The sequence below is a fragment of the Bufo bufo genome, chromosome 7 (assembly GCF_905171765.1).
Source record: "Bufo bufo chromosome 7, aBufBuf1.1, whole genome shotgun sequence".
Classification (NCBI taxonomy): Eukaryota; Metazoa; Chordata; class Amphibia; order Anura; family Bufonidae; genus Bufo; species Bufo bufo.
In genome coordinates, this window is record NC_053395.1 from 54,921,031 (window position 1) to 54,933,217 (window position 12,187).

Below are 12,187 nucleotides of genomic sequence, written 5' to 3' on the forward strand. Positions count from 1 at the left end.
TTGAGGCTCACCAATGGTTTACATCTTGTGGTGAACCCTCTGTATTCACTCTGGTGAAGTCTTCTCTTGATTGTTGACTTTGACACACATACACCTACCTCCTGGAGGGTATTCTTGATCTGCCCAACTGTTGTGAAGGGTGTTTTCTTCACCAGGGAAAGAATTCCTCGGTCATCCACCACAGTTGTTTTCCGTGGTCTTCTGGGTCTTTTGGTGTTGCTGAGCTCACCGATGCGTTCCTTCTTTTTAAGAATGTTCCAAACAGTTGTTTTGGCCATGCCTAATGTTTTTGCTATCTCTCTGATGGGTTTGTTTTGTTTTTTCAGCCTAATGATGGCTTGCTTCACTGATAGTGACAGCTCTTTGGATCTCATTTTGAGAGTTCACAGCAACAGATTCCAAATGCAGATAGCACACTTGAAATGAACTCTGGACCTTTTATCTGCTCATTGTAATTGGGATAATGAGGGAATAATACACACCTGGCCATGGAACAGCTGAGAAGCCAATTGTCCCATTACTTTTGGTCCCTTAACAAGTGGGAGGCACATATGCAAACTATTGTAATTCCTACACCGTTCACCTGATTTGGATTTAAATACCCTCAAATTAAAGCTGACAGTCTGCAGTTAAAGCACATCTAGTTTGTTTTATTTCAAATCCATTGTGGTGGTGTATATAGCCAAAACCCTTAAAATTGTGTCGATGTCCCAATATTTATGGACCTGACTGTAGGTAGATATCTATACGTTATATGGACCGGCACTATGCCTGTACTTGCGTGTCCAGTATGGAAATAACAAGGCCAGATTATGATAAAACGTGGCCTGTATCCGTGATGTCAGGTGCAGGTGCTGATGGGTGTAACGTCCGCAAATAGATTTGTCCGCAAAGAACTGGTGTTTTTTTTACATCTCTGACATCCACACATCTGCTGCCGACATCTTACAGTGAAGTTGTGCTATCTCTCTTTTTCACCAACACAATTGTTGGATTTTTATCCCAATATCAGGGCCATCCTAGGATCTATAGGAGGTTAGAGATATGGGGCGGCTATTCCATTTTGTAGGTAGGGTATCAAATGTAGGGTGATAAATAGGGCTAGCACCCCATACATTCATCGAGTACCACTACCCACCTACCTCGAAAATCGGCCGGAGTAGTATGTGTTTTTTTTGTTTTGTTTTGTTTTTCGGATTTGGGTTATTGTTTTAACTATGATATTAAAGGTTATGTTTTATAAAGGTGGTTTTCTGTGATTCTCAAATCCTATTTGCCACACTTGTTAATTGTACCCTCTGACGGGTTATTGTCTGAGCTGTGAAGTGATTTGACCTCGAGCCAGAGCCCTAACTGGCTAGCTGAAGGTCCTCTGAAAGGACCATGGAACAGCCAATAGCTGCTGGTTGGAGAGACAGACACTGCCTGATCATGGATAGGCAAGTTCATGACAGTTGGGTTTACACATTATGGCTTAATGAAGTGACCTAATTATATGATGACTGTGAGCTCAGGATTGTGATCATGGATGGAAAAGACCCATTTGTACGCAGTGATCACCACAGAAGGGCTTGATTGACAACACACAACTTTAGCTTGTTGAAAATGAGAGTTATTTACGTGCAGAGGTTATCAATATGATACTACGCAAAAAAAAAAAAAAAATTGGTGGGTTAGCCCACCCTATATGTAATGTAACCTATACCATACTGTACATTAACAGGACTCTCCTTCAATTCTACTGAACCAAACTTAAATCAAGTCTTAATCTAAGTTCATTTCAGTTGACATGTGGGGGGATGTCTGGATTTTGTGGTCACTATATGGATGCTAAAATGCGATCAAATTATGAGCCATATGAAACTGGCCCAAGAATGAGACTCTTGAATACTGTTGTCATGGTTGACTACATTTTTCCCCAAAAGAAAACTGGCAAGGTACGCCTGATGATGTCATCAGTCCCTTGTGTGTTGTTTAGGATGCATCAGCAGAAGTTAGTCAAATGTATCTGTAAATCTCAGGCACCTGCGCTGAACCATGTGACACAACTCTAAAGTGACTAATTATCGAAGCCATTTGCATGTCGAGTATTTTAAAATCTCCTCACGGAACCGCTGCACACTTTGGTTTATGGCTGTGATCAAGATTACAAATGGGTAAACATTGTCCAACAAGTCAGTACTATGATGAGTTACTGCAGTCTTGTAAAGCCTGCAACCTTCGCTGTGGAAATCTTCCTCCTGGTTGTCTCAACTTTAATCTCTGTACAAGTAAGTTGTATTTTTTAATTTTTTGTCTTAAGGATTCCAGATATACTTTATGAAACTGAACTTATTATTCAGTTTCATCAACTGAATTTTTATTTTAATCTATACAGTAAGGTTATATTTTTGGATTCACTCTCGTGGGTATTTTTTTATGTTTTGCTTCATCATTGAGCTTCTTAAAATTTTTGCTTCCTGTAAGATCTAATAGGCCACCTGTTCATATGTACAGTTCTTTTTTTTCCATTCAGATGGTTGTTGGCCAAGCTTGAATGAAATAAAAGAGGCGGTGCCACAATTAAATATTAATTTACTCTATTAGATTAGGCAAAATATAAAAAAAATAATAATAATTGTAATTATTCAAAAAATGCTTCTGTGTCTAGATATTGCTGTTACATAATTGTGATGACGTCTCCTCTGAGAACATCCACCTAATGTATCCTTTGTGGATGAGAAAAAACTAGGTAGCAGATGAATGTAATTTACTGGTGATCTTATTTTAGGTGGATATGAGTTTATTTTTCTAGAAGCAGTATAGTTTTATTTTAGTATTGCATACTTGGTTTAACCCACTTTCGACATGCGCTATACATGTCCGGAAGCGGTTTGAAGGTCTTGCTCAGCAGTGACGGAGGCATCATAGACAACTCAGATCACAGACATTTAACCTCTCACATGTCACGGTCATTTGCGACCACTCCATCTACCAAGATCGTGACCGAACACCGCCCACACACAACAAGATAATGGCCTTCCCAGGCCTTCCATGGTTAGTGGGAGCCAGCAACCAGTCCTAGAATGTGAGCAGGACAGGTTGCTTCCCCATTCAGAGCTGCCTGGCCTCAGTACACTGCTCTGCAACAGATAGTAATGACGCAATCCTGCCTACAATATGCCATGGCTGAGCAGCCTGACAGGAACACACCAATATGTAGTATATGCAAGTGCCGGAGCTTAATGTGTTTTGAGTCCCCCTTAACCCCTTTAAGCCTCATGCACACGTCTGTGGAACACGGACTGTGAGATACCGGCCTGGATTCCTGCTGAGTGCAGGAGCGCACGGCGTCATTGGTTGCTATGTCATTCCTCCTTTAACCGCATGGCGACCTCTGACGTACATGTACGGTGGAAGTCGCCTCTTTAAAGATTGCGCCCCCTCACAAGTTTCTGCTGTTTGAACAGCCGAGACCCAGGGCGGATGTATGCGATCAGCCCTAAGGCTGATCGCATACACTTAACCCCTCAGATGCTGCGGCCTAATGTGACCTCGCCGAGTTCCCTGGCTGAGATCGGATGAGAACCTGTTATAAGCGAGTATTAGCTCGGAGCCTCAAGAAGGCTCCAATAGCGAATACTAAAATATACCAATAAAGGCCAACAGGTGGCAGCACTGTATTATTGTATAGTAAATTGTGTGTCCTATGATGGCTATATAGCCATCACAGTACACAATGGGCAATCTAATGATTGTCAGTTATAGTCATCCAAAGTTTTAAAAATATAAAAAAATAAAAGAATCTAAAAAGGTTAAATTACCCCCCTTTCTCCAAAATAAAAATATATGAACAATGAAACAATACATATCATGAGCATCACAGCATGTGAAAATGCCTGTACTAATAAAGTATAACAATATTTGTCCCATACAGCGAATAGCATAACCCAAAAAAAATTAAAAATGGCCAATTTGCCATTTTTTTGTCACTTCACCCCCCCCAAAAAAGTAATAAAAAGTTATCAAAAAGTAACAAACACTTCAAAATGGTATCACTCAGAAAAATGAGCCCTCACACAGCTCTGTACGCATAACTACAAAGAAGTTATAGGGTCAGAATATGGTGATGACAAGAGAAAATTAATCGTGTTCAAGTTTTTTTTTTTTTCAATATTAAAATGTGAGAAAACTATACAAGTGTGGTATCATTGTAATTGTACTGACCTGGAGAATGAAGGTAACAGGTCAATTTAACTGCATAGGAAATGCCGTAAACCCCTCCATCCATAAACTGTGGCAGAATTGTGTTTTTTTCCAATTCCACTCCGCTTGGATATTTTTTCCAGCTCCCCAACACATCATATGCAATATTAAATTGTAGCATTAGAAAAAGTAAAACTTGTCCTGCAAAAAATAAGCCCTTATAAGGCTATGTAAATGGAAAAATAAAAATGTTAAGGCTCTGGCCAAGCGGAGAGTGAAAATGAAAATGCAAAAACTGAAAATCGCAAGGTCTTCTAAGCGTCAGTTCCTATTGAAAGAAGAAACATCACATCAGAAATATAAAAAAGTTATGGGTGTCAAAGTAGGTTAATGCAAAGAAAAACATTTTTCTTTTTTCTTTTTTTTTTTAAGTATTAAAGCATACAAAAATTTTTATTTGATACTGCTGTAATTGTAAAATTTGGCGTATTGTGGCATTTTTACTGCATTGTGAATGCCATAAAAACTTAAAGGCTCAAATAAATTGCCAGCAGTCTGCAGTAACAGCACCCAGCTGTACCTTTACTGCAGGCTGCTGGTAAATCATTTATACATTTCTAGTAAAAATAATAAAAGGAATGGCATAACACAGAGTCATAAGAATAGATGCTCTAGAATTGTTATTACAGGGGGATGCATGTAAGCTACTACAACAGCCATGTCAGGAGAGGAGACAGGTCCTCTTTAAAGGGGTTTTCTGAGATTTTCTTTACTGATATCTAGGATTGAGCACATCGGGCTTGGATTGTCGTATCCGAACCGATACGTTTAAAAAAAGATTGTTAATAATATGGGCTCTGTCTTACTCTAAGGCCCCTTTCACACGGGCGAGTATTCCGCGCGGATGCGATGCGGGAGGTGAACGCATTGCACCCGCACTGAATACCGACCCATTCATTTCTATGGGGCTGTTCACATGAGCGGTGATTTTCACGCATCACTTATGCGTTGCGTGAAAATCGCAGCATGCTCTATATTCTGTGTTTTTCACGCAACGCAGGCCCCATAGAAGTGAATGGGGTTGCGTGAAAATCTCAAGCATCTGCAAGCAAGTGCGGATGCGGTGCGATTTTCACGCATGGTTGCTAGGTGACAGTCTATAAACTGTATTATTTTCCCTTATAACATGGTTATAAGGGAAAATAATAGCATTCTGAATACAGAATGCTTAGTAGGTGATCAATTGAGGGTTAAAAAAAAATAAAAAAAATTAACTCACCTTCTCCTCTTGTTCGCGTAGCTCCCGGTCTCTTCTTTACTTCTCAAAAGATGAACTATCGGCTAAAGGACCTTTGGTGACGTCAGATCACATGCTCCAATCACATGGTACATCACCGTGGTGATGGACCATGTGATTGGAGCATGTGATCTGACGTCACCACAGGTCCTAGCCGATAGTTCATCTTTTGAGAAGTAAAGAAGAGACCGGGAGCTACGCGAACAAGAGGAGAAGGTGAGTTAATTTTATTTTATTTTTTTAACCCTCAATTGATCACCTACTAAGCATTCTGTATTCAGAATGCTATTATTTTCCCTTATAACCATGTTATAGGGAGAAAATAATAAAATCTACACAACACCTAACCCAAGCCCGAACTTCGGGCTTGGGTACCAAACATGCGTGATTTTTCTCACGCGAGTGCAAAACGCATTACAATGTTTTGCACTCGCGTGGAAAAATCGCGGGTGTTCCCGCAACGCACCCGCACATTTTCCCGCAACGCCCGTGTGAAATGTATGTCCCCCGCAGAGGTCTTTCCGAAGTTTCTGCAAATATCGCAAGAATTACTTTGTCCCACCTCTATCACATGTCAGTTCATTTATTGGCATAAATTACTGTATCAAAATTAAGCCAAACTCGGCTTTGTATTTTGATACAGTAATATATACCAATAAATTAAGTGACATGTGATAGAGGTAAGAGGAAGTAATTCTCGCGATATTTGCAGAAACATCGGAAAGACCTCCGTGGAGGACATGCTTTTTACAGTAAAGCGGAAACCATATTATTAATGAAGTTTTTAAACAAATCGGGTTCGGATACAGCAACCCAAACAAGATTCGCTCAACCCTAGTGATGACCTATCCTCAGGAAAGGTCATCAGTATCTGATCGGTGGGGGATCTACACCCGTCCCGATCAGCTGTTTGAGAAGGCATCAGCACTCCTGTGAGCGCTGCGACCTTCTCTCTGTTTTTTCTAGGCCAAGTGACAACATGTTCATGTGTCATGTGGCCTAGGAGCAGCTCAGCCCCATTCATGTAAATAAGGGTGAGTGCGATACCAAGCACAGCCACTATACAATGTACGGCGCTGTGCTTGGTGAGCTGTGAGAAGGCAGCGGTGCTCGCTGGAGCTCCAGCGCGTTCTCAAACAGCTGATTAGTGGGGGTCCCAGGTGTCGGACCCTCACAGATCAGAAACTGATAACCTATCCAGAAAATCCTGGAAAACTCTTAAATTATGTTAGATAAATGAATGGAACTGCAATACCAGACAAAGCCTATAGTGTTTTTCCTGATTTATACTTTTTTATTTGAACATTCATTTTTTTGTGGGAGAAATGCCAGCACCAGCTGAAATTCTATAACAATTTTGAAACACAGGGCAAACATGCCTTTTCTTTTTTAAATTTGGGTGATTTTTTTTTTGGTCTATGGTGTTTTTCTTTATTTTTAGGCACAGCATTTGAAGCAATGTCATTTTTCAGGGGGTTTTCTACCCCCTGCTCTGCAAGAAAAAAAAGCCAGAAAAAATTCATACATCTTAAAAAATTAAATAAAATCACTAAAAACAGCCCAAAAAGGAGCATACGACTTCCAAAAAAAACAAACCAAAAAATAAATAATTGGTTTTCAACCCAGGAATAGCCTTTTACCCTTACAATAGCTATTTAAGTATAGTGGGTGACATATACTAAGCTTTAACATCCTTTACAGTAAATCATATGATGTCACAAAAATGATGTCAGAGGAATTTCCTTAAGGGGAGCCCTTAGGGCTCTAGGCAAATTGAGTTTCATTTCTGCGCTTCTGCTCTGACAGTTATAATTCTGTGCAGCAATAAAATGAAAACAAATGTACACCTCCGGGGTTATGCCAGTATTTGCCATATTACAAGAAAATTTAGAGTAGCACATTCATAATCGCAGATGCATATCCATAAAGCTAACATGCAGGAAGCAAACATAAAAAGGTATGGCAGCACAACATTTCACACACAATAAAACTGAAAAATAAGGATCATTCTAACTTAAAGTGGTATTATACCTACTATAAATGAAAAAATAGACTAGCACATTCATAATCACAGATGCACATCCATAAAGCTCGACACACGTTTGATCAAATATGTGCGCAAAGAGCTTCTATTTTTTTCATTTATTGTAGGTATAATGCTACTTTAAGTTAGAATGATCCTTATTTTTCAGTTTTATTGTTTGTATGTGAAATGTCGTGCTGCCATGCCTTTTTTTGTTTGCTTCCAGTAATTGCCATATGTCTGTTAACCCCTTCCCGACACATGACGTAATAGTACGTCATGGCGGCAAGTGACTTTACCGCATTTGGACGTACTATTACGTCATGGTGATCACTTCAGGGGCCCTGCAGTCACTGATAGCCGGGCCCCTGCTGTATCCGCCGGCATAGCTGTAAAAGTTGATGCCGGCGGATTAACCCCTTCTATGCCGTGGTCAGCGCTGACTGCGGCATAGAAGGTGCATGAGGCGGGTGAGGGAGTCCATCGGGTCCCTGCGCTACTGTGGCGGGGACCCGATGGGTGACAAGGCAGCCAGATGCCTTGCAGAGGCTGCCCAATGCCTTGCACCAAATGATGGCCAGAGGGTAGAGAAAGGCGCTCATAGGGTGAGTGTGTTCAATAAGTGGAGAATCCACGAAAAAAAGACATTTTTTAGGTATGCTCACCTATTAAGGCTGCACCTAATTGGGTGCAAACCCAGTAGAGGTTGTATGTAGACGGTTCACAGTTGATGCAGCTGTCAAGGCCTTTGGTTTGCGCTGTGAAACTGTTGCCACACTTGCGGTTGGTTGCCCGCGGCAACGTGTTGCTGTGAGAGCATGCGGTGGCCGTGTCTCGGCCTTCTGGGTGATTGCCGGGACATGGTTGCCACGCATGCTGTTGCCTGTGGTAACGTGTGGTTTGGCATGCTTGTGTGTGCACTTTCCCTTTAAGTTCTAGCCTCCCTCGGTCTGGTGCTGTAAGGGTTAACTCCCTGACTGGGTGTGGTCACTTGGCTTATATCTTTCCTGGTTTCCTGGCTGGAGTAAGTTGTATTTCAGCTGTTGTTGGTGCTGGAGCTCTGCTCTAGTCCAGGGTGTTTCATCTGTCCTGTCAGGGCCACCCTTGTGGTCATCAATGTTATCTCGGTGTCTCCTTCCCTTCCTGTCCTTATTTGTATGGAGTGGGTTATGTTCTGGGTGTTTGTATGTCTAGTTTGGTGTTACATGTCTGGTGGTGTTTGGTGTCCAGCATGTTTACTAGACATTCCCCTGTCTTGTGTTTATTGCAGCTATGGCTGTTCTGGGTTCCTGTGTGGTTTGTGGTGTGTGCTGTGTCCTTTTATGTTGGTGTGGACAGCAGCACTTGTGCACGGGTTTGCCAAAACAAAGATCGTGGCATCTGTGAGGTAAGGCAGAGGTATGGGTCTTCTTTTGCCTTCCAATCCGAGCCCCACAGTGAAATCGCAGGGCTCCAATCGGTTACCATGGCAGCCTGGACACTTTTGAAGATTCCCATGGCTGCCATGGTAACCTCCCTGCTGTGCTGTGCAGCTAGGAGCGTGTCAAAATGCTATTCACCCTAATAGATCTCTATTAGGGTGAATGTGAATAGGGCAAGGACCAAAAGATCTCAGGTTCTAGCCTCCTAAGAGGGTTAGAAGTTGTCACTGTAAAAGTACTGTAAAAAAAATGAAAATATTAAAACTTTAAATCACCCCCCTTTCCAATTTTACATTATTAAAATATTAATAAAAATTGTATGTGCGCTGATCACCATAATGGAAAAAAAACAATTCACAGTTTTTTTGTCACTTTTTCCCCCCAAAAAATTAAAATAACAGTTATCAAAAAGTCGTTCGTACCACAAAAACAGTACTACTTCCATAGTACAAAATGGTACTACTTCCATAGTCAACTATATGGAAAGGGAGGGACTGTAGTACCAGCAACTTGGCCAGGTGCATGTTCAGCTTCTGCGCCACTGGATGAGTGCAGGCATATTGTTGTCTTTTTGCAATCACCTTGGTGATCAATTGCTGTTGAAAAAAATGACGAGGAGGAGCATCAGGAGCAATCGACAACATTGAAGTAGATGGGAAGAAATGACAGCTTCCTTCTTCTGAGGTTGACGAGCCTTGAGGACGGTGGGAGATGCAGCAGTTGCTGTAACACTAAATGAGTGGCACGGGGCTGTCGTGCCAACATTAGCACCCTGGCCGCATGTCACTTTCTGCCCACACATCCCTCATACCGCAACGCTAACGTTTCCCAGTGACTGTGTAAAATATTTCCACTCTGCCAAGTATAGCATTTTCCTCCCTCCACGACTGTGTGATGCCTACCTGCCATTGCTTTTATGAACCCGTGCAATGCTAGTGTGATCCTCAAAGGTAGAATCCCGAGTAGCAGACGGTGTACCCCTCCCGTGTTTGGCTCCAGATCTTCCACTGCTTTCACCCTGCTGTCTCACGGGCACGCTTCCACCCTGCTGACTTTCTGGCATTCTCCCACCCTGCTGTTTTAGGGCCATGCTGTCACCCTCACCCCCTGATGATGATGCCCCCTCTTCATCCGGCTCACATGTGCGATTGGCTACATCATCATATACATATGTTTGCGAGCCACTTCTGTCATTCTCACCTGTCTCTTGTGCACGTCCCTGACCTCTCGCAACATGAGCTCCCATATATGCTCCCATCATCGGTAGTTGTATGCCTAAAGAACTCCGCAATGGATCTCTCCTCCAAGTCTGTGCTGGCCTGTAACTGCTGACTGTCCCCACAAAGGTCAACGTCGCTGAAAAGCGGAGCAGAACTGGCAGCAAACACTACTTGGCTAAAAGACGAAGCAGCAAAAACAAGAGGCAGGTTCAGGACAGGTTGAGTACATAGAGGCAGTTTCTGGGCCATGAAAACTAAGTGTGGTGCTAGAGGTACCCACCGATTGCTGGCTGTGTGTATCTGTTGTATCTTGAGATGATTGTGAAGAGCAAGTCAACCATTCCAGTACAGCTGGATTGTTGGTCAAAACACAATGACTAGATGCAGGGGCGGGCACAGACAGCAGAGGGCCCCTGTGCAAAAATGTACCTAGGCCCCTTCTCCCCCAAACCACACATACAGATATAAACATATACGTGCAAATAAAAAATATCTTGTTAATATGGGTCAATACATTTACAGTATGTATAGATTTTTTTTCATTCTAGGCCATGCCTCCAACTCCACCAAAAGCATAACTATACCCAACCAGTCCCCTTAATGCTCCCACATAGTAATTATTCTCCCCTTGTACCAGCACATAGTAGTAATGCCCTCACTGTGCCTCCTCCACAGCAGATGCCCAGATCTTAAGGGCTGTTTTGTTTATATTTTTACACTGCTAGGCGGAGACCTCTGCTTAGCAGTGTTCCTGGTGACGTCAGCAGCACTGATGGGCATCTTTACAGGCTAGGGCAGCGCTAAAGCCTGTCCATTAGTTCCGGTGACATCACCAGGCTCATTGCTAGACGGAGGCCCCCCCATAGTACCCCCAGTGGTAATAAGGCTCCCTACAATGCCCTTAGTACTAATAAGGCCCCATTATAGGGAACCCTTAATAGAAATAAGACCAATCTATAAGGCACTCCCATAGAGCCCTCAGTAGCAGTAATGCCCCCCACTACTGCCCACAGTATTTATAATGCCCCCTGCAGTGCCCTCTGTAATTATAATGCCCCCTGCAGTACCCCCTGGAGTAATAATCCTGTCTGTAGTGCCCCCATAAATTATAATGCCTGTCCTCTCCCTCCAGTCTTCTATATCATGCAGTCCCATGTAACTAACCTCTCTTCCGTACAGTCTTCTATAACATACAGTCCCATATAAATAAATTCACTCCACTTCCACTGTTGAAAAGATCACATGACTATGATGTCATTGCAGGTCCTTCATCTATGGAGTTTAGGCACAACGGGCAGCAGATACACAATAAGTCCTAATCAAGGCCCCCCCAAATCCCCCCCCCCCCCGACCTGGTTACGCTGTTGGCAGAGAAAGGGAGTGAAAACAATAATAAAATAAATTTTAAAAAATCCTCTGTTGGCACTGGGAAGGGTTCCCTCCCCAGCTGGGCCCCTGTGCAGTGGAACTAGTTGCACAGGCCATATATCCGCCCCTGGCTAGATGACAGTGGCACCTCTGGCCTGTTGCTGCGGCTGCTGCTACCACCACCCCTTCTTCTGCTGCTATTTGTGCAATCTACAGCATAATTTTTGCCACAACCTGTTCCTGTGGTGGGTCCAGGCAACTGTCTGTTGGCCGTAGTGTATAACAACTGTATCGCTGACATACATTTCACTCCACCGTGACTTAAGGGCTCATGCACACGAACATGTGCCGGCCATGTCCGAATTGCAGCCTGCAAACAGCGTGTCTGCAATATACAGTCACCAGCTGTGTGCACACCGTATCACGGATACAGACCCATTTACTTGAATGGGTCTGCAATCTGGAAGAAACGGAGTGGAGGCATGGAGCGAAAGGCCAGGAAACGTGCTCTATTTTTTTTGTGGTGCAGACGGATCGCGGACCCATTCAAGTTGAATGGGTCTGCACCTGTCAGCGCAGTTCACATGGACAGTGCCCTGCATTGGGGACCACAATTTGCTGTAATTTAGTTCCACTGCACACATGAACAGGGTGTTGTATTTAACCGTGGCAT

At 42.9% G+C, this 12,187-nt stretch overlaps 1 protein-coding gene across 2 annotated transcripts in view; it reads left to right on the forward strand.

Moving 5' to 3' along the window:
• Positions 1-2,140: 2,140 nt before the first annotated feature.
• TNFRSF17 (TNF receptor superfamily member 17) overlaps positions 2,141-12,187 on the forward strand; it is a 41,188-nt gene continuing 31,141 nt past the window's right edge. For both annotated transcript variants that reach the window (XM_040441654.1, XM_040441655.1), the window contains exon 1: positions 2,141-2,270. In XM_040441654.1, the coding sequence (XP_040297588.1) occupies positions 2,153-2,270 (118 nt within the window). In that variant the 5' untranslated portion in view covers positions 2,141-2,152. The remainder of the gene's footprint in view (positions 2,271-12,187) is intronic.